The 19,963-nt window shown below is 47.9% G+C and overlaps 1 protein-coding gene across 15 annotated transcripts in view; it reads right to left on the reverse strand.

Moving 5' to 3' along the window:
• LOC105467832 (ankyrin repeat and sterile alpha motif domain containing 3) overlaps positions 1–19,963 on the reverse strand; it is a 53,868-nt gene that overhangs the window by 19,261 nt on the left and 14,644 nt on the right. For 8 of the 15 annotated variants that reach the window (XR_011616275.1, XR_011616276.1, XM_071084053.1 and 5 more), the window contains 4 exons: positions 16,064–16,235; positions 12,742–12,940; positions 12,422–12,543; positions 10,517–10,598 (listed from right to left, as the gene is read on the reverse strand). Coding sequence is in view for 13 of the 15 variants with exons in the window: in XM_071084053.1 (XP_070940154.1) it covers positions 10,517–10,598; positions 12,422–12,543; positions 12,742–12,940; positions 16,064–16,235 (575 nt within the window). In the remaining 2 variants the exon portion in view is untranslated. Of the gene's footprint in view, positions 1–10,516; positions 10,599–12,421; positions 12,618–12,741; positions 12,941–16,063; positions 16,236–19,963 lie in introns of those variants that run through there. The other 7 variants (XM_071084055.1, XM_011717569.3, XM_071084056.1 and 4 more) reach the window with 6 other exon arrangements.

Raw genomic sequence — 19,963 nt, forward strand, 5'->3', positions numbered from 1 at the left:
GCAAGACTCCGTCTCAAAAAAAATAAATAAAAATAAATAAATAAATAAATAAAATAAAATAAAATAAAAAAGGATCATGGTACAAAACTACATATACATTACAACTCCTGCAAAACGAGACAAAAGGCCAGGCGTGGTGGCTCAAGCCTGTAATCCTAGCACTTTGGGAGGCCGAGACGGGCGGATCACGAGGTCAGGAGATCGAGACCATCCTGGCTAACACGGTGAAACCCCGTCTCTACTAAAAATACAAAAAATTAGCCGGGCGAGGTGGCGGGCGCCTGTAGTCCCAGCTACACGGGAGGCTGAGGCAGGAGAATGGCGTAAACCCGGGAGGCGGAGCTTGCAGTGAGCTGAGATCCGGCCACTGCACTCCAGCCCGGGCGACAGAGCGAGACTCCGTCTCAACAACAACAAAAAAAAAAACAAAAAAAAAACAACGAGACAAAAAATAAAAGTACACAGAAAACAGTATTGGACGGTAACATACCCAAAAGGTTGCTATTTTTAAGATATTTATTATTTTTGATGGAGATTTTTCCAATTGTCCAATCTTCTATGTTTTTAAAATGTACTATCATAAGCATGTTTGCTTTTTTTTTTTTTTTTGAGATGGGATCTTGCTCTGTTACCCAGGCTGAAGTACAACGGCGCCTAAGGAAATAATGCAGGACATACACTACAATTTAGAATTTTCACTGTGGCATTCAGCATAGTAAGAATCAGAAAGAATCCAAAATAAGAGATTAGTGACCTACGTGAGAGCATATCCAGAAAACAGAGCACGTCCCGCCCATTTACGTGGTAGGTGGGAGTACCTGCAGTGACACAGACTAGGGTGCACAAAACATCATTAAGAGAAAAACGCAGGGCCGGGCAAGGTGGCTCACGCCTGTAATCCCAGCACTTTGGGAGGCCAAAGTGGGCGAAGCACAAGGTCAAGAGTTCGAGACCAGCCTGGCCAACATGGTGAAACCTCGTCTCTACTAAAAATACAAAAAAAAATTAGCTGGGCATGGTGGCAAGTGCCTGTAGTCCCAGCTACTCGAAGAGGCTGAGGCAGGAGAATCACTTGAACCCAGGAGGTGGAGGTTGCAGTGAGCCAAGATCACGTCACTGCAGTCCAGCCTGGGTGACAGAGGGAGACTCCATCTCAAAAAAAAAAGAATCACAACCCTTAAGTAGTTTTGCTTCCACCCATACTGCAACTGTCTCTCCCATTAGACCAGGGGTGCCTCAACCTTGACCTCCACATGGAGTCAGTGGGGAAGGCAGAGGTGGTCTCTGAGCAGAGATACAGGAAAAAACTGTTTTCACAAAGCATAAGGAGTTTTACTTTCTAGACTGCCCTCCATCCTACTTTTGACTCTGGTTAAAAATTACCTATGAAACTTTCAGCCTTAAAAAATAATTTATAGGCCGGGCACGGTGGCTCACGCCTGTAATCCCAACACTTTGGGGGAACAAGGAGGGCAGATCACAGCTCATGAGTTCAAGACCAGCCTGGCCAATGTGGTGAAACCCTGTCTCTACTAAAAAATACAAAAATTAGCCGAGCGTGGTGGTGCATGCCTGTAATCCCAGCTACTCAGGAGGCTGAGGGAGGAGAATTGCTTGAATCCAGGAGGCAGAGGTTGCAGTGAGCTGAGATCGTGCCACTGCACTACAGCCTGGGCGACAGAGTGAGATTCTGTCCAAAAAAATAATAAATAAATAATAATACTTTATAAGCTGGGCACAGTGGCTCAAGCCTGTAATCCCAGTACTTTGGGAGGCTGAGATGGGTGGATCACTTGAGGTCAGGAGTTCAAGACCAGCCTGGCCAACGTGGTAGAACCCCATCTCTACTAAAAATACAAAAAGTAGCCAGGTGTGGTGGTACACGTCTGTAGTCCTAGCTACTCAGGAAGCTGAGGAAAGAGAATCGCTTGAGCCCAGGAGGTGGAGGTTGCAGTGAGCCAACATCACGCCACTGCACTCCAGCCTGGGCAACAGACGAAGCAAGACTGTCTCAAAAATAAAAAATAAAAAAAAAAAATAATTTCTTGGCTGGGCAGAGGCTCACACCGGTAATCCCAGCACTTTGGGAGGCTGAGGTGGGCGGATCACTTGAGGTCAGGAGTTTGAGACCAGCCTGGCCAACAACCAACCTGGTCAGCAGTTTGAGGCCAGCCTGTATCTACTAAAAACACAAAAATTAGCCGGGCGTGGTGGCACGCACCTGTAATCCCAGCTACTCGGGAGGGTGAGGCAGGAGAATCACTTGAACACGGGAGGCAGAGATTGCAATGAGCCGCTGCACTCCAGCCTGGGCGACAGAGGGAGACTCCATCTCAAAAAAAAAAAAAAAAAAAAAAAAAAAATTCTTGTTTAAGTTTGATAGAACGAACCCTAAGGTTTTAACCAGAATAAAACAGTAGCCTCTTTACTGTAGGATTTTAACTCGTTATGTATTTTCGGTTTTGTTTTAGAGGCACAATCTCACTCTGTGGCCCGGGCTGGATTACATTGGCTCACCGCAACCCTGACCTCTGCAGCTCAAGTGATCCTCCCATCTCAGCCTCCCTGGGATTACAAACACACACCACGACTGGCTAATTTTTTTTTTTTTTTTTGAGACGGAGTTTTGCTGTGTCACCCAGGCTGGGGTGCAATGGCATGATCTCGGCTCACTGTAACCTCTGCCTCCCGGGTTCAAGTGATTCTCCTGCCTCAGCCTCCCAAGAAGCTGGGATTATAAGCACCTGCCATCACGCCCAGCTAATTTGTGTGCTTTTAGTAGAGACGGGGATTCCCCATGCTGAGCAGGTTCATCTTGAAATCCTGACCTCAGGTGATCCACCTGCCTTGCTCCCAAAGTGCTGGGATTATAGGCATGAGCCAACGTGCCCAGCCAATTTTTGTTTTGTTTTGTTTTTTAATGTGGAGACAAGGTCTCACTGTATTGCCTAGACTGGTCTCCAACTCCCAGCCTCAAGCAATCCTCCCATTTTGGCCTCCAAAAGTGCTGGGATTACTGGCATGAGCCACTGCGCCTGACGTGAAAATAAATTTTTATCTACTTATGCTTTAAAAGATTTTTTTCCTATTTTGTAATGTCCATATTACTAAAGAGACACATGATCAAAATTCATTTTAACATGAAGGTGGGATCAGAGAGTTTAGAAACCCTGGAACAAGACTATCCAGAAGGCACGAATCAACTTTCTCTTAAAGAGAGGCCCACAAAGATCCATATCCCCTTCTCCTGACTGAGCTGCTGGGGCTAGGCCCCACCGGCAGAAGGGAAACGGGGGACAAGGAAAGCAGCCACAGCCCTTTCTTCCCCTAGCAAAGAGCACAGGATGCCCAGCCTTGCCCAGTTCTCCACCTCCAGAAATGGAGCCCAGCTCTGGAGGGGCAGGTTGGGAAACCGGGTGGGCTCCCTGCTCTGGCTCCAGGTGTTCTAACAACTGGGTGGCAGGAAGAATGTGGGAGAGAAGAGCTTCCAGGCAAGGCTTGCCCAACAGCCTCCCCAGCAGGCAAACCACCCAGGCCATCAGGCCACCTGCCGCCAGTCCTGCCCCATCCCACCAAGCAATCACTAACCAACACTTTGATTCTTGATTAAAGTGCTGGAGGAAGAACTCAGTGCTGAGTTCCTGAGTTTGATAAGTTTGTGTGACTGGGAAAGAGAACATTTTTGCTTTTAGGAAATACATATTTAGGGGGAAAGGGGCATTATGTCACAATTTACATTTAAATGATTCAAAAAACATATGCACATTATATATAAAGAGACTGATAAGAAAATGAGGTGAAATGTTAACGTTTGGGGAATATGGTAAAAACATGCAAATTGTTGGCCAAGCACCGCGGCTCCTGCCTGTAATCCCAGCACTTTGGGAGGCCAAGGTGGGAGGACCACTTGCAGCCAGGAGTTTGAGACCAGCCTAAGCAACTTAGTGAGACCTCAACTCTACAAAAAAATTAAATCAGCTAGGTGTGGTAGCACGGGCTTGTGGTCTCAGCTACTCAGAAGGCTGAGTTGCAAGGATCCCTTGAACCTGGGAGGTCAAGGCTGCAGCAAACTATGATCGTGCCACTGCACTCCAGCATGGGCAAAGAGAGTGAGACCCTGTCTCTAAAAGAAACAAACATACAAACAAAAATTATAAGAGTACATATGTCTTAGGATCTCCAGTTCTACCTTACTTAAAATGACTCTAAACTTACAAGTAGAGGGTCTTCATGGTTCTGGGCTATCGATTCTATGATGTGTCTTAAGGAAGCCTAGTTCATGTCAGCAGGATTATCTGTCAAAAGATTATCTGGCCAGGCATGGTGGCTCACATCTGTAACTCCAGCACTTTGGGAGGCCAAGGTGGGAGGATTGCTTGAGGCCAGGAGTTCAAGACCAGCCTGGGCAACATAGTCAGATTTTGTCTCTACAAAAAAAAGTATCCAGGCGTGGTGGTGCGTGCCTGTAGTCCAGCTACTGAGGAGGCTGAGGCAGAAGGATTACTCCAGCCCAGGAGGTCAAGGCTGCAATGACCCATGATAAGGCTACTGCACTCTAGTGTGGTGATCGAGCAAGACCCTATATAAAAAAATAAAAATAAAAATAAATTATTTGCAGAAAAAGAAACCCGAATGGCCACTAAAAAGTATAAAGTATTACAGAAACATAAAAAATAAAACATAAATTAAAATTAAGAAATGAAAAGATGCTCAATCTCATCAGAAATCAGAGAAACGCAAAAATCAAAAGGAGACACTCATTTGACTATGGGAGCCAAAGAAGTCTAACATCCTGGCCAGGCGTGGTGGCTCACGCCTGTAATCCCAGCATTTTGGGAGGCCGAGGCAGGCGGGTCACGAGGTCAAGAGATTGAGACCATCCTGGCTAACATGGTGAAACCCCGTCTCTACTAAAAATAAAAAAATTAGCCAGGCATGGTGGCGAGCGCCTGTAGTCCCAGCTACTTGGGAGGCTGAGGCAGGAAAATCACTTGAACCTGGGAGGCAGAGGTTGCAGTGAGCCGAGATCGCACCATTGCACTCCAGCCTGGGTGACAGACTCCATCTCAAAAAAAAAAAAAGAAGGCCGGGCGCGGTGGCTCAAGCCTGTAATCCCAGCACTTTGGGAGGCCGAGGCGGGTGGATCACGAGGTCAGGAGATCGAGACTATCCTGGCTAACATGGTGAAACCCCGTCTCTACTAAAAATACAAAAAACTAGCCGGGCGTGGTGGCGGGCGCCTGTAGTCTCAGCTACTTGGGAGGCTGAGGCGGGAGAATGGCGTGAACCTGGGAGGCGGAGCTTGCAGTGAGCCGAGATCACGCCACTGTACTCCAGCCTGGGAGACACAGCGAGACTCCATCTCAAAAAAAAAAAAAAAAAAAAAAAAGAAGTCTAACACCCTAAGGGGAGGGGTGTGAACCAGGACCACTACGGAAGAAAGCAAGTTCACACTATCCACTACCGACTGAGATTCACCCACCTTACACAACAAAGACCCTACTTTGAAGAACACATCCTAAGCTCCCAAAGAAATTCCCACATGTGCTTAAAAAGACACGTAAGAAATGTCAATGGCAGGCCAGGCGCAATGGCTCATGCCTGTATCCCAGCACTTTGAGAGGCCGAAGTGGGCAGATCACTTGAGGTCAGGAGTTCAAGACCATCCTGACCAACATGGTGTAACTCCGTCTCTACTAAAAATACAAAATTAGCCACGCGTGGTGGCACGCCCCTGTAATCGCAGCTACTCAGGAGGCTGAGGCGGGAGAATCACTTGAACCCAGGAGCAGAGGTTGCAGTGAGCCAAGATTGCACTACCACACTCCAGCCTGGGTGACAGAGTGACACTCCGTCTCAAAAAAAAAAAAGAAATGTCAACGGCAGCACTGTCAGAAGAGCAAAGCGGAACCCAACTTAAGAGCTCACTAATAAGGGAGAGGATGAAGGTGACTGAGGCATCCCTCCACACACAGAGCTGTTAGAGTGCATTTTGCCTGCATGAACCAACATGCTGCTGAATGACACACACAATCTGACATGCTGTTTACACCCAGAATGACACACACAATCTGATATGTGGTTTACACCCATCTTTCAAGATTCAAAACAAGTCTACACATGGTGTAAGGATGCACAGTATGTGATAAAAATATAAAATCAGGGACCGGAGAGGTACACACTGGCAGCTGGAGAGTGGTTGCCTCTGGAAAAGGAGGAAGGCAGATGAAATAGAAAGGCATATAAAGGGGATTTTGGTTGTGTCCTTTACAAACACAATGGGAGAAGAGCTGAGGCAGATGAGGCGAGAGGTTAACGTGTGTCACACACAGGTACTGGGTTCGTGTGGTCGGCTATCTTACCTCTCTACTCTATTGAGTGCTTCATAATTTAAGATGCATGATTCTTACTGTGGTGGGTGTGGAAGATGGCAGTTTGGCAACATCCACATTAAGACGGTACTTACACTTCACCCAAAACTTGTACCTTTAGTATTGGACCATACAGATGTGGTCACACATGTTTACAGACACATGTGCAAAGATATTCTGCACAGCGCTGTGCATAATAGCAAATGGTTGGCAATGACCTAATTCTATCTGTAAATTATTGTTAAAGAAACTCTGATTCGGCCAGGCGCAGTGGCTCACACCTGTAATCCCAGCACTTTGGGAGGCCAAGGCGGGCCGATCACAAGGTCAGGAGATCGACACTATCCTGGCTAACATGGTGAAACCTCGTCTCTACTAAAAAGAAAACACAAAAAATTAGCCAGGCGCGGTGGCACATACCTGCAGTACCAGCTACTCGGGAGACTGAGGCAGGAAAATAGCTTGAACCCAGGAGGTGGACGTTGCAGAGAGCCGAGATCGTGCCACCGCACTCCAGCCTGGGTGACAGAGCGAGACTCCGTCTCAAAAAAAAAAAGAAAAGAAAAGAAAAGAAAAACAAACAAAACTAACAAACAAAAACTCTGATTCATCCCTACAGGGAATACCATGCCACTATAAAAAAAATAAAAGAGAGAGAGAAGGGGCTGGGCACGCTGGCTCATGCCTGTAATCCCAGTGCTTTGGGAGACTGAGGCAGGCGAACTGCCTGAGCTCAGGAGTTCAAGACCAGCCTGGGCAACATGCCAAAACCTGTCTCTACAAAAAATAAATACAAAAATTGGCTGGGCGTGGTGGCACGCACCTGTAGTCCCAGCTACTTGGGAGGCTGAGGCAGGAGGATCACTTGAGCCTCAAGGCTGCAGTGAGCTGAGACTGCACCACTCCACTCCAGCCTGAGTGACATAGCAAGACCCCGCCTATCTATGTATGTATGTATGTAACTATCTATCTATCTATCTATCTATCTATCTATCTATCTATCTATCTACTTACTTACTTAGAAATAGTTTCACTCTGTCGCCCAGACTGGAGTGCAGTGGCAACATCTTGGCTCATCGCAACCTCCGCCTCCCAGGTTCAAGTGATTCTCCTGTCTCAGCCTCCCAAGCAGCTAGGATTACAGCGCCTGCCACCTGTATTTTGTATTTTTGTATTTTTAGTAGAGGCGGGTTTCACCATGTTGGCCAGGCTGGTCCCAAACTCCTGACCTCAAGTGATCTGTCTGCCTTGGCCTCCCAAAGTGCTGGGATTACAGGAGTGAGCCACTGCACCTGGCCCCATCTCTTTATACACCAATATAGAACAATCTTCATGATTAAGTTTTAAAAAAAAAATGCAAGACGGGAGCAGCTGCACACGGGGCAGGACTATGGGTGTGTGGGTGTATTCCAGTGTATTCCCAGAGTCGCCCTTGGGGAGGGTGCCAAGGAGATGCAGGCAGGGTGGGGGAGAGGCCTGCGGTGCACCTGCCTTCTGGTCTGCATGTGTACCACGTGCATGTTCTGTCCCAAAATTCTTTGTTAAAAAGAGATACCATGTGAAATTTTCATTATTTAAGAAATTCCCACCAATAAGTGAGAAAAAAACAAACTATCCAATAGAAAATTGGGCTATAAACAGACAACTCATAAGAGAAATACGAATGGCCAGCCGGGCGCAGTGGCTCACGCCTGTAATCCCAACACTTTGGGAGGCCAGAGCGGGCAGATCATGAGGTCAGGAGATTGAGACAATCCTAACTAACATGGTGAAACCCTGTCTCTACCAAAAACACAAAAAATTAGCTGGGTGTGGTGGCAGGCGCCTGTAGTCTCAGCTACTCGGGAGGCTGAGGCAGGAGAACTGCTTGAACCTGGAAGGCGGAGGTTGCAGTGAGCCGAGATCGCGCCACTACACTCCTGTCTGGGCGACAGAGTGAGACGCCATCTCGAAAGAAAAAAAAAAAAGAAAGAAATACAAATGGCCAAAAAAAATTTTTTTTTTTTTTTTTTTTTTGTGAGACAGAGTCTTCCAGTCTGGGCGAGAGAGCACAAGACTTCCATCTCCAAAAAAAAATTTCAACTACACTAACAAGGACAAACCAAAATGAAATGCCACAATTCACTTGCCAGATTGACAAAAGGCTGACTGACATCAGGGCTGGTGAGGACATGAGAAAATGGGCACCTTTGTATACGACTGGTGGGCAGGACGAGAGACAACCTTAGTAGTGGGAATTCATTAGGACCGCCTGAACTTCCCCCCATTGGGTTTAACAGCCTTATAAAGATATAATCCACATACCAACAAGTCACCCACTTACAATGTACAATTCAATGGCTTCTAGTACATGCACAGTTGTTCAACCATCACCACAAACAATTTTAGCACATTTTTATCACCCCAATCTTCCCATCCCCCAAGACCCAGGAAACCACTCATCTATTTTCTGTCTATGTATTTGCTTATTCTGGACATTTCATATGAGTGAAATCAGATAGTGTGTGGCCTGTTGTGTCCAGCTTCTTTCACTGAGCCTAATGTTTCCTTTTTCTTTTTGAGACAGGATCCACTCTGTGACCCAGGCTGGAGTGCAGTGGCGCAATTATAGGTCAGTGCAACCTCCAACTCCAGGGCTGAAGTGATCCTCCGGCCTCAGCCTCCCAAAGTGTTGGGATTACTGGCGTGAGCCACTGCACGCAGCCCAGCCTAATGCTTGAGGATTCACCCATGCCGCAGCATGCATCAGAACTTCACTACCTTGTAGGGCCGAATAATATCCTGCTATTTAGATAAATATTTTGTTCATCAATTCCTCAGTAGATGGACTTGTGGGTTGTTTCTACTTTTTGGCAATTATGAATAATACTGCTATGAATATTTATGTACAAGGTTCTGTGTGGACAGGCTTGCACCTGTAATCCCAGCACTTCGGGAGGCTGAGGTGATCGCTTGAGCTCAAGAATTCAGGACTACCCTGCACAACACACTGAGACCCCCAACTCTATCAAAAAAAAAAAATTAAATATTTAGCCAGGGCGTGGTGGCATGCACCTGTGGTCCCAGCTACTTGGGGGCTGAGCCCAGGACGTTGAAGCTGCAGTAAGCCATCATCTCGCCACTGAACTCCAGCCTGGGACACAGGGCAAGATCCTGTTTCAAAAAAAGAATAAAATAAAATAGAAATACAATATACAGCAACAACTGTAAGTGTATTAAAGCTTTGTGTAAAAGGATATTCCTGGAGCACTGTTTATAATTGCAAAATGTTGAAAACTAAGTTTCTACTAATAAGAAGCTCATTGAATTAACTGGGGCAGACTGCACACGGAATACTGTGCAAAGATGAGATGTCTCTAAGTTTCACAGTAAAAGCAGAATCCCACTTTGTTCAAACACAAAGCAATGTGCACACACTTGCCTACAGACACACCTTTCCACAGCAGAGGAAAAGCCCCAGGGCAGCTCTTTCCCAAACCAAGTGGGTATCTTAGGGAGGCTGAAAAAGAGAGGAAGATCTTTGCCTTTTTATTTTTTTTTGAAACAGAGTCTCTCTCGCTCTGTCGTCCAGGCTGGAGTGCAGTGGCGCGATATCAGCTCACGGCAACCTCCGCCTGCTGGATTCACACCATTCTCCTGACTCAGCCTCCCGAGTAGCTGGGAATATAGTCGCCCGCCACCACACCCAGCTGATTTTTGGTATTTTTAGTAGAGACGGGGTTTCACCATGTTAGCCAGGATGGTCTTGATCTCCTGACCTCGTGATCCACCTGCCTCAGCCTCCCAAAGTGCTGGGATTACAGGCGTGAGCCACCACACCTGGCCTCTACCTTCTTATTCTATACAATTTTTCTAAGTGACAGGATTATGAGTGCTATGTACTTTTAAAATATTTTTCCATATTTTTCAAATAGTATTTTCAAAATTATTACAGGAATAGGTGTCTATTTCTACTCACCATTGTACCCTTAACGCCAAAGCACCACTCAACACCGGGCGTCAAGAGATAAAGAAAATGTGTTGAATAAATGAACGAAAAGCAGTTATTTCTGTGCAAAGGAAAACTCTGTAATAGCTTATACTTCAGTAATATGGTTCCTCATTTGCTGTGACTACATTACATGCTAATAAACAGGGTCACTTACGTGATTAAGAAAATACTGCACGATTATCTCATGGCCAGCCGCAGCTGCTTCCATCAAAGGAGTAAATCCATATATCGGCTCCCTGCAAGATGTGGGCCACAGTCAGATGATTGGCAGAGACAAGTTCTGTCAGGCAAAAACTCCCTGCTGAAGATAAACCCAGGGCAGTGCACGAATCACCGAACCCTCAGTGTAGAACACTCTCTCTCCCTTTCAAGAATTTTTTTTTTTTTTTTTTTTGAGACGGAGTCTGGCTCTGTCACCCAGGCTGGAGTGCAGTGGCGCGATCTCGGCTCACTGCAAGCTCCGCCTCCTGGGTTCACGCCATTCTCCTGCCTCAGCCTCCCGAGTAGCTGGGACTACAGGCGCCCGCCACCTCGCCCGGCTAGTTTTTTGTATTTTTTAGTAGAGACGGGGTTTCACCGTGTTAGCCAGGATGGTCTCGATCTCCTGACCTCGTGATCCGCCCGTCTCGGCCTCCCAAAGTGCTGGGATTACAGGCTTGAGCCACCGCGCCCAGCCCTTTCAAGAATTAACAGGTGAGATGAGAATAACACATCAGCTCCATTTACTCTTCTGGTTTCTGTCCCCAGGGCTGGTCTTTGTCCTAAAGACAGATGTCTGCCTATCATCCCTCCTGTTGGCTATTCTCTGCTACCTCTGAAATCTCCACCTCAATCATATTCAAAAAGCAGTTCTGACTCCTTACTCCTCACAGAAAGCCAATGTCTCCCATCCATTCATCCAAATCCTAGCTTCAAGTTCAACATCCTCCACGAACCCACTCTGAAAAGCTCAGGTACTAATGATCTAAGCTGTCCTTGCTACGCTTAGCTCCTGAAGCTTGCTTTTCATACTTGATTATGCTAACTCGGCACTGTCTTCAGAGGGCTTCCGAATCCCTCCTTGTCTCATGCTGGTCTAGAAGTCAGGAACCATGCATGGGAAATGCTGGTTTTCATCCATTCTAAGACACACAGTGTTCATATTTTAACATCTCTGAAGTCAGAAAACATCTTTAAACCAACAGGTGAGTTGAATGTTAATTACTAGCATATTTTTTCTTTCTCAGTGGCATACAAAATTATGGGGTGTCTTAGGATGGATGACAGCCAGGGTGGGTCTGCATTGGTACCCACTGCGTTTGTTCAAAGGTGATTATTATCACAACAAGCTTTAGACAACAATCCCACTTCCAACTTATAAAATTCATGACTGGTTGTTTGTTTGTTTGTTTTTGAGGAGTTTTGCTCTTGCTGCCCAGGCTGGAGTGCAAAGGCATGATCTCAGCTCACTGCAACCTCTGCCTTCCGGTTTCAAGTGATTCTCCTGCCTCGGCCTCCTGAGTAGCTGGGACTGCAGGCGCCCGCCACCAAGCCCAGCTAATTTTTGTTTTTTCAGTAGAGACGGGGTTTCACCATGTTGGCCAGGCTGGTCTTGACCTCCTGACCTCACGATCCGCCCTCCTTGGCCTCCCAAAGTGCTAGGATTACAGGTGTGAGCCACCACTCCCGGCCAAAACTCATGACTGTTTTTAAAGCATCACCTCATCTCATCCATACAAAAGACAAGAAAATGGAAGGAATTTGCATGTAATGTATGACATTTAAATGCCATTCAGTATGTTAGGCCCCTGGCATACAATAAAACATGTAATTCTTACAATTCTATGACCCAGGTGAGTTTCAGATAAAGAAAAGGAAGCTGAGAGGGCTTGAAGAGATGCACTCACAGATGTGGGAAAAGGCCCACGCCTGGAAGGACTCTCGTCCTACCCCTCATCTTGAGCCTTTCCTGCCGAAGCAGGGTGGCCCTAAACTCTGGTTAGCTGCCTCCAGAGCCAACCTCCTTAGAGTCAGATGACACCTAGGCCACTCCTGTGGCCACTAAAGACGTGGCAATCACCTCACGTTGGCATTGGCTCCACTGTCCAAGAGGAACCTGACCATGTGCTGGTGCCCGGCGCTGGTACAGTGGAAAAGGGCCGTCCAGCCCTGGATGTCTTTCATTTCTAGCTCTGCACCTTGCTTCAAGAGAACACAGAACGTGCGTTACGGCCTCATCTCCTCTGCGTGGGGCGGGCGCCCTCCAGGCGGCCATGCTGCAAGAATCAGAAATGATTACACGAGCACACAAGAACACCATGGCCTGCAGTGGTTTGCGTCTCTGCCAGGGCGGTCAGGGAGCCCCTCAGGTTTCTGGGCCTGAGTTCCCTCGTAGCTCACCTGGAGGAGAAAGTAGGCGATGCTCTCGTTGCCACAGCTGGAGGCCAGCATCAGTGGAGTCTGCCCTTCTGGGGTCGGCACATTCACACTCACCCCCGCCTCAAGCAGCAGGTGCACGATGGTGTCGTGGCCAATGTAGGAGGCATACATCAGCGGGGTCCAGCCACCACCATTCTTCTTATTCAAATCTAACTCTCTCCTAAACAAACGCAAGATACGCTAGACATGGCCAGCCGCCTCACATGTGGGGTTCGCCAAAGTCGGTGGCGAGTCTAGGCCAGGCGGGATGAGTTGACAGGAAGTAGAAGTTATCTGCCACCCTGGACGTTGTAGGGATTGGGGGCAGGCAGGCAGAGAAATGCTGACAGTTGCTCATACACTGCCTCGTGAGGCCCTGAGCCTTTGTCTCCTTGCGCTGATTTCGCATCTTCCTAGCCCGAGGCCGGCTATGTTCTTTCACACCACCAGACAGACAGATGGCGCTCAACCAAGGAGTATCTGGCAACGTCTGGAGGCACTTTTGGTTCTCACAGCTGGGCAGGAAAGGGCTGCTGGCATTTAGCAGGTGGAAGCCAAGGCTGCTGCTAAACATCCCACAGTGCCCAGGACAGCCCCACAGCAAAGAATGATCCAGCATGGACTGTCAACACAGCCACAGTTGAAAAACCCTGACCACCGCAGGACTGGCATCTACTAGCCCAGTGCTAGGTGGAGAGGAGCAGTGAGGAAAGAAAGGACTCCACTGTGGACAAGTCCCACCGCCACTGATTCATCCTCTGTCACCTCACCCTAAATAAACATTCTTGAAAAATCTGTGACCAAAGAATCCCATCTTTCTCACTGACTTCTGTTAAAATTCTGGAAATGCATTTTCCCATGGGAAAAAACTGTGGGCTTCCTAGTCATGACTTTGGGGTTGGGACAAGGGAGTCACGTTTAAAACAATACCCACTTACATGGCTACCTGGGATCCTACAGGGTTAACCCCCACAGGTCTTTTTTCCCTTCCCCAATTCTTGCCTGCAGTGGGGGTAACAACTGGAGACTGAACCCCGGGATCTGTCCCTTTTGTGGGATTCACACTTTTTTTTTTTTTTTTTTTTTGAGACAGTCTCGCTCTGTTGCCCAGGCTGGAGTGCAGCAGTGCGATCTCGGCTCACTGCAACCCCCACCTCCCAGGTTCACGCCATTCTCCTGCCTCAGCCTCCCAAGTAGCTGGGACTACAGGTGCCCGCCACCACGTGGGCCTGGCTAATTTTTTTGTATTTTTTTTTTTTTTTTTTTTGAGACGGAGTCTCGCTCTGTCGCCCAGGCTGGAGTGCACTGGCCGGATCTCAGCTCACTGCAAGCCCCGCCTCCCGGGTTTACGCCATTCTCCTGCCTCAGCCTCCCGAGTAGCTGGGACTACAGGCGCCCGCCACCTCGCCCAGCTAAGTTTTTGTATTTTTTTTAGTAGAGACGGGGTTTCACCATGTCAGCCAGGATGGTCTCGATCTCCTGACCTCGTGATCCACCCATCTCGGCCTCCCAAAGTGCTGGGATTACAAGCTTGAGCCACCGCGCCCGGCCAATTTTTTTGTATTTTTTTAGTAGAGACAGGATTTCACTGTGTCAGCCAGGATGTCTCGATTTTCTGACCTCATGATCCGCCCGCCTCGGCCTCCCAAAGTGCTGGGATTACAGGCGTGAGCCACCGCACCCGGCCAGGATTCACCTATTAGACCACACCAGGCAACTACCTTCCATTGCCTGGCAGCCCTCAGTGACTCTGGGATGCACACCCAGGCAGCCATTCCAGAAGGTCCTGATACCAGGCCAGGGGGCTGCATGGAGATGCTTCTGCAACAGGGCTCGAATGCACCCAGCTCGTCCTAACACTATCTTCCTTTACACAACAGCAGAGCGCCTTTCTGGGGCTCTCTCACCACTCCTCGTTCAGTCCCACCCCTCCCTTGTGATGCCCCCGTCTCCCCTCAGGCCCCATCCCGTGCTTACTGTCAGCAAGCCTCCACCTCAGCTAGTGAAATCCCACCACAACACAAACACCTCCCGCTGCTCCTCTGCGGAGCCATTCTGGACTGTGCATCTTAACAGGACACCCAAAGACTTAGGAGCCTGAGAATTCCAAACGTGACCCTGTGAGGGGTCGCACTGACTGCATACCCAACTGCCTATGCCTACAGCCTCCTGCAGGGGGAGCACAACAGACTACCCTGTACCAAGCTGCACCGGCGCTCCATGGGCTGGGTATGTCTAAGTGAGGGCCACAAGTTGGGAACCGGAGACCTGGGGCTTCAGCAAGGCTTTGCTTTGGCTCACTGGGAACTGGAAGAGGCACGCGGAGATAGGGAGAGATGTCACTGCACCACAATATCAAATGAGAACCAGGAGACAGAGTTAGGCAGTGTGTGGAACTAAGGGTGTAGAAGTGAGGAGACTACCCTTTTCCAAAAACAAGATGATCACATTCTGCTATGGGCAAGACTCAGCCATGGGCCCGGCCAGGGGCTTTTTATTGTCTCTAACTATTGCATACAGATTAGCAAAGGGCAGGTGGGCAGTGAGGTCAGGAGGCCACTCCCCAGAGGCATGAAAAACCCAGCCTCTCTCAGTAGCAGAAGCTAGAGGGGAACAGGGATCACAGGGATCGAATGAACCCTCCAGGAAAAGAAGGCCAGGGATCACTTTCCTTTTGCTTTTTTTCTTTCTTTTTTTTTTTTTGAGAAGGAATCTCACTCTGTCGCCAGGCTGGAGTGCAGTGGTGCAATCTCAGTCCACTGCAACCTCCGCCTCCCAGGTTCAAGCGATTCTCCTGTCTCAGCCTCTTGAGTAGCTGCGATTACAGGTACATGCCACCACGCCCAACTAACTTTTATATTTTTAGTAGAGATGGAGTTTCATCATGTTATCCAGACTGGTCTCAAACTCCTGACCTCAAGTGACCCGTCCACCCCGGCCTCCCTAAGTGCTGGGATTACAAGCATGAGCCACTGTGCCCGGCCTTCTCTTTCTGTCTTTATTTTTATTTTGCTTGCTTGTTTGGGCATTTCTGCAATTAGTGAATAAAATTAGTCTGGTTAAAGAATGACTGTTCATAAGCTTCTAATCAAAGTTTACACCCTCTTTTTCTTCCCAGGAATAACAACTGCCTCTTTGTCAGTGGCCAGCATCAATAATTACTGACAGCTGCCTGAGATAAGCAGGTTAACCTATTCTACACGCATTACACATCCACATCTGTGTGCAAAGCCCCATCACGTGGGATCCGAAGCCATTACTGCGCTACTCAAAATGTGACAGGGAAGCTCCCGCGATCTCTTACCGCTGCACACATTCCTTCACCACTTCATACTGGCCAATGGAAGCAGCTGTGTGAAGATCCAGGGGGACATCCAGCTCCTCCCGGCTGACCTGTGCCCCCAGCCCATGCCACATGGACAAGCTGCGGTTCAGGAGTTCCGGCTCGCTGGCTTCATCACTGAGCTCGGACATCACTGAGGAGGAAGGGCCAAGGGTTAGATCTTTCCTGGCTGGTTGTTCCAGGGCATGAAACAGGCTGCTCCTGCCCCTGCTACACCACTACACTAGCAGACTGATAACCCAATGCAGTCAACCCTGGCAGTAACTTAGACAAATTTCTTTGCTTAAATAATGTATGGTTTGGGCAGTCCCATCAATGCTAAATCTGGTGAGCTTGCTACCACACCAGTAAAGAGAAGCACATATGGTGAGGCATCAACTGTGGAGTACGTTCTCCTCCTTCCATCCTCAGGCACCAGGTAAAAGAGAATTTTCCATCAACTCTAGGAACCTGGCAACCTCTTGGATGGGCAGTAAAGAAATGCTAATTGGGTTATTTAACCAAATCAGCTCCTTGATGTGGTGGGGAAGAACCCTGGATTTGGGGTTAGATCAAAATTCAGCTCGGACCAGGTGTGGTGGCTCACACCTGTAATCCCAGCACTTTGGGAGGCTGAGGTGGGCGGATCACTTCAGGTCAAGAGTTCAAGACCAGCCTGGCCAACATGGTGAAATCCCGTCTCTACTAAAAATACAAAAATTAGCTGGGCATGAAGGCCAGCTACTCGGGAGGCTGAGATAGGAGAATCAATTGAACTGGGGAGGCGGAGGTTGCGGTGAGCGGAAATCACGCCATTGCACTCCAGCCCGGGCGACAGAGCAAGACTTCGTCTCAAAAAAAAAAAAGAAAAGAAAAAAAAAAGGCACCTCTGCTACTTAGCACCTCCAATCCCTAGTGCCTCACCGTCTAACAGGGACATATCTGAAAAGGCTGCTATTATGATACACGAAAGAATGGATAAACAAACGGTGGCACATCCGTATAATGGATGCTACTCAGCATTAAACACAAGGATCCAACAGTTGACATGCAACACATGAACGAATTTCAAATGCTTCACGCTAAATGGAAGAAGCCTGACTACTGTATCATTTCACTTACACGACATTCTGGAAAAGGCAAAATTAAAGGGTTGGAGGTTAGGGGCGCGAGGGAATTGGGGGACAATAGACCTGTTCTGTATGACTGTGATGGTGAATCTGTGACTCTATGCCTTTATGAAACCACAGACCTGAACGCCAAAATGAATTTTACTATATGTAAATTGTATTTATTTTTTTTTAGACAGTCTTGCTCTGTTGCCCAGGCTGGAGTGCAGTGGCGTGATTTCAGCTCACTGCAACCTCTGCCTCCTGGGTTTAAGGGCTTCTTGAGCCTCAGCCACCTGAACAGCTGAGATTACAGGTGTACGCCATTATGCTAGGCTAATTTTTGTATTTTTAGTAGAGACGGGATTTTCACGATGTTGGCCAGGCTGGTCTTGAACTCCTGACCTCAGATGATCCACCCGCCTCAGCCTCTCAAAGTGCTACAATTACAGGCATGAGCCACCGCACCTGGCCTACAAATTTTAAATATAAATTAATTTTTCTGGAATGGTTATGAAATTGAAAATTTCAAAAAAGTAAAGAAAAATAAATTTTTCTGAGAAAAATAGAAAGCAATTCCCCAACACAGAAACCAGGATGTGATTGGTGGCACTCAGCAACGACCAACTGAACAGGAATCCACTTTGGCATCCTTTGAAGAGAGAGATATGGGGGGAAATATAATAGGCCAGTGAACTGGTGGGGTGACACTTTCCCCAAGATGGGCCTACATGGGTAACGGCACACCAGGAATCCCCAAATCAAGGCCAAGTCATTAGCTTCCTGGTAGAATCCTTAGGTACAAGAGTGCCAGGAAACAAGGGTAGGAAAGGGAGCAAAGGTGAAAACAAAGGCCTTGTCATGTTGCCATCACCTACAGGTGCTATGGCAGTTAATAGATGCAATGAGGACCTCAGTTTCTACTAAAGAATGCTTCCAAGCCCCAGGTGATAGCCAAGACGGCTGAAGAAACAAGCCACCAATGTTGGGGACAAACACTTCACAGGCCCTTGGCGAGAGTGTTTGTAGGTGTGGTGGGGCAGGCAAAGCCCTCCCTTCTGGAACCACCACCTCTTCAGCTGGCAGAGCCCAAGATCATGCAGTCCCTTCCCTCACTCTGCAGGTGAGAATCCCACCCTGAACCGTCCTGGCCAACGGAGCCTGGATAAGAAACCAAAGGCTCTGAGCTGAGTGTCACTTCAGAGTCCCTTCCATACCTCCCTCAAGCCTTCACTGGGCATGTCTCTTCCACTCCAAAGGCCTCCTGCAGGGTGAGGCCGTGTTCTCTATTTATTGGAGATTTGCATGTCTGACACCCCCAAGGACTGAAGGACAATCAGAACCAGACCAAGCCTGATACACCACTGGAGGCCAAGAGTTCGAGACCAGCCTGGCCAAAATGGTGAAATTCCATCTTTACTAAAATTACAAAAATTAGCCGGGCGTGGTGGTGGGCGCCTGTAGTCTTCAGTATTCGGGAGGCTGAGGCAGGAGAATCACTTGAGTCTGGGAGGCGGCTGCAGTGAGCCGATATCAAGCCACTGCACTCCAGCCTGGGCAACAGAGTGTTTCAAAAAAAAAAAAAAAAAAAACTAAAGTGAAAACTAAAAGTCCCATCCCATCCCGAGTGATGTGGTGTAAAGTAGCACTGGTGTCGCTACTTTACAGGTGTGGTGTAAAGTAGCACTCGACATAGGATGTTTCATTCAACTTTTTGGTTCTGTCCACTCTGAAAATGTGAAGTATCTGCTACCTTTACAATAAATCCTAAAGAAAATGTGGTACTTAGACACAATGGAGTACTATTCAGCCATAAAAAAAAGAAAGAGATCCTGTCATTTGCAAAAACATGGATGGAACTGGAGGTCATTACGTTAAGTGAACTAAGCCAGGCACAGAAAGACAAATATTGCATGTTCTCACTTATTTGTGGTTATCTAAAAATCAAAACAATTGAACTCACGGAGATAGAAAGCAGAAGAATGGTTACTTCTATTGTAACCAAGGCTGGGAAGGGTAGTGGAAGGTGGGGATGGTTAATGAATACAAATAAAAAATAGGCCGGCCGCGGTGGCTCAAGCCTGTAATCCCAGCACTTTGGGAGGCCGAGACGGGTGGATCACGAGGTCAGGAGATCGAGACCATCCCGGCTAACACAGTGAAACCCCGTCTCTACTAAAAAATACAAAAAAACTAGCCGGGCGAGGTGGCGGGCGCCTGTAGTCCCAGCTACTCGGGAGGCTGAGGCAGGAGAATGGCCTGAACCCGGGAGGCGGAGCTTGCAGTGAGCTGAGATCCGGCCACTGCACTCCAGCAAGGGGGACAGAGTGAGACTCCGTCTCAAAAAAAAAAAAAAAAAAAACAAATAAAAAATAGAGCGAATAAGATGTACTATTTGACAGCACAACAGGGTGACTATAATCAATATAATCTAATTGCACAATTTATTTTTATTTTTTATTTTTTTGAGACGGAGTCTCACTCTTGCCCAGGCTAGAGTGCAGCGGCGTGATCTCAGCTCACTGCAACCTCCGCCTCCTGGGTTCAATTGATTCTCCTGCCTCAGCCTCCCGAGTAGCTGGGATTAGAGGTATGAGCCACCACGCCAGGCTAGCTGTCGTATGTTTAGTAGAGATGGAGTTTCCTCATGTGGGCCAGGCTGGTCGCGAATCCTTGACTTCAGGCGATCCGCCCGCCTCGGCCTCCCAAAAGGCTAGGATTACAGGCGTGAGTGAGCCACCGCGCCTGGCTGCACATTTAAAAACAACTAAAA

This window comes from Macaca nemestrina, chromosome 18 (genome assembly GCF_043159975.1).
Source record: "Macaca nemestrina isolate mMacNem1 chromosome 18, mMacNem.hap1, whole genome shotgun sequence".
In the NCBI taxonomy this organism is placed as follows: Eukaryota; Metazoa; Chordata; class Mammalia; order Primates; family Cercopithecidae; genus Macaca; species Macaca nemestrina.